Source organism: Penaeus chinensis, chromosome 2 (assembly GCF_019202785.1).
Source record: "Penaeus chinensis breed Huanghai No. 1 chromosome 2, ASM1920278v2, whole genome shotgun sequence".
NCBI classification, from domain to species: Eukaryota; Metazoa; Arthropoda; class Malacostraca; order Decapoda; family Penaeidae; genus Penaeus; species Penaeus chinensis.
Window position 1 is genome coordinate 22,459,442 of NC_061820.1, and position 2,500 is coordinate 22,461,941.

At 39.1% G+C, this 2,500-nt stretch overlaps 1 protein-coding gene across 1 annotated transcript in view; it reads left to right on the top strand.

The window, feature by feature from the left end:
• The window catches only part of LOC125034445, a 45,958-nt gene that overhangs the window by 22,349 nt on the left and 21,109 nt on the right, over window positions 1–2,500 (top strand). The window contains exons 2-3 of the mRNA XM_047626201.1: window positions 288–342; window positions 936–1,375. Of these exons, the coding sequence (XP_047482157.1) occupies window positions 288–342; window positions 936–1,375 (495 nt within the window). The remainder of the gene's footprint in view (window positions 1–287; window positions 343–935; window positions 1,376–2,500) is intronic.

A 2,500-nucleotide genomic window follows, 5' to 3' on the forward strand; every position in this document is an offset into this window, starting at 1 on the left:
GGCGTCTGCAGATTCACGTTCCTCCGCCATTAAAGTGCTTGACATAAATCCCTGATGAACTTTACTTGTAAAAGTTAAACATTTGGGGCCGATTAAACTTAATTAAGTGATAAGACACAGGTTTAGGGTTGTTACACTTAGGAAAATATGCCATAACTTGGTGGCTTTCTCATTTCAGGTGGAATTATGAATTCTTAAGTCTTAGGAAGAGAGCGAGGTTTATGGAACTTCACTTTGCAATTGCATAAAGTAACCGTTTCCTAACGAACGCTTTCCTTCCATTGCAGAGAGCGATGGCGGCCTGGCTCCTTAGGTATCTCGTGCTTGGATTCACTATCGTAGGTAAGTGCACACTTTATGCCCTTATTCCTAAAGCTTGGGAAAAATATGTGTCCCTTGTCAGATGTTTCTGTATTTACTTCTGTTGCTGTTGTAATTCTTTGTATTTGTTTATTCATGGTTAATAGTAATATTACCAGTCCTTGTCACTAAAGTGGCAGATCTTATCAACTATGAATTGTTATTCTCCCTCAACGCTAACACCACCATTTCTGAAAAAAAGTTTCACAATTTTCCCAAAAACAGGTAGAATCCAGTATGATCATGATAATGTTATACTGTCACGAGGATTGGGCTCGTGACATATGAATGTTGCAGCTGCCGAGTGGGGTCATACACATTGCAAATTGCATTGATTTCCTCTTGGGGAGACTTGCCTCTTTTTTGTCTGCTAATGCAAACTTCTTTCATTCTCAATATAAACTTTTTTTCTTTCTTAATGCTACTTGAGAGTAACAAATACAAGCAAGTAAGGTAAACATTAAAGAAATGGAGAAATTTTCCCCAACACAATTAACAAGCGATAATGACTCTTATCTTTATGAGCATTCCAACCATAACTTTACCGATTTGAGGAACTTTCTTCTTGCTCCCAGGAGGCGCCGGCAAGGAGATGCGCCCGCCGATGCTCCAGCGCCCCGGCGTCCTCATGGGTCCTTCGCCTAAAACCACGAGTACCACCACCACCTCTATCTCTTCTTCTTCTTCTTCTTTCTCTTCTTCTTTCTCCATCTTGTCCCCGTCCTCTTCCTCCTCCTCCTACGTCCCTCCCGCCCCCGGCCCGCTCTCGCCTGCGTCGTTCGTGGAGCCTCCCGAGCGGCTGCAGCCCCACTCCCGCGCGCAGGAAGAGGAAGACGATTATTTGTATGAAGATTACGAGGAAGGCGACGGCGAGTACGAGGACGAAAAGGAAGAGGAAGTGAAGATCAAAGTGCGGGAACCGTTCTTTGGCACAGCGAACAGCACCACGACCACGGTGTTCCTCGGCGCCACGGCCACCCTTGACTGCACTGTGCATGACATCGCCAACGAGTCGGTAAGTTGCCAAGGATGTGTGTGTGTGTGTGTGTGTGTGTGTGTGTGTGTGTGTGTGTGTGTGTGTGTGTGTGTGTGTGTGTGTGTGTGTGTGTGTGTGAACATATTATAATCATAATATACGATTATGCCAAGCTCACTTCCCCACGCGTCAACGGCGCCCTTTGCGACAACGGAAATCTTCGAAATGACATTGAGCGACACATAATGATTCCCGGTAATGAGGCCACGTCGCGCGGTAATAACTGCTGATGGTATCTCTTGTTCGCGTCGAAGGTGTAATTAGGAAGTCATTATTAACGTGATATATATTAATCCCTTAATTTGACAGTGAAGCTTAAGATGGTCTCTTAACCATGAGTTTTATTTAGGTGTATTACCATGCATTGCATGACTACGTTAGAACATAGTATTAAGGAAATGCAATTAAGGAAATACATTGCGCTCATAATACCGCATTATACAATAAAAGGGTGTGACTGACAAGTGCAAGGAGAGACCTTGGATAATAACTGGATGAGAATATATATTGCAATCGATCGACGACACACATGATAATGAGTCAATGCACACTTTTTTTTTAAGAAATAAAAAAGAAAAGCGAGAAGATATTGTTTTAATTTCGTCGAAACTGCATTGGTGGAAGCATCAACAGTTATGATAAGGATAAAATATTGACTGTGATAATGGTTGTATCAGTAGGTATGGTTTAAAAATTCATTATAATGATAAGAGGAAATGCAATAATAAGAACTGTAGCATATAGTATAATACTTGTAGTAATAGTAATGATAATAACAGTTATGGTAATAGTAAAGATTATGATTATGCTAATAATGATAATGGTTATAAGGAAAATGATAATGATGATAATAATGATAATCATATAAATAATAACAATGATGATAATAATGATAATGATAGTAATAATAATGATGATGATAATAAAAGTGATAACGACAATGATAATAATGATAACGACAATGATAATAATGATAACGACAATGAAGATAATGACAATAGTAATAATAACAATAACAATAATGATAATAATATTTATAATAATAATGATAATGATGGTGACGATCACGATAATAATGATAATAGTAATAATAGTAATAATAAC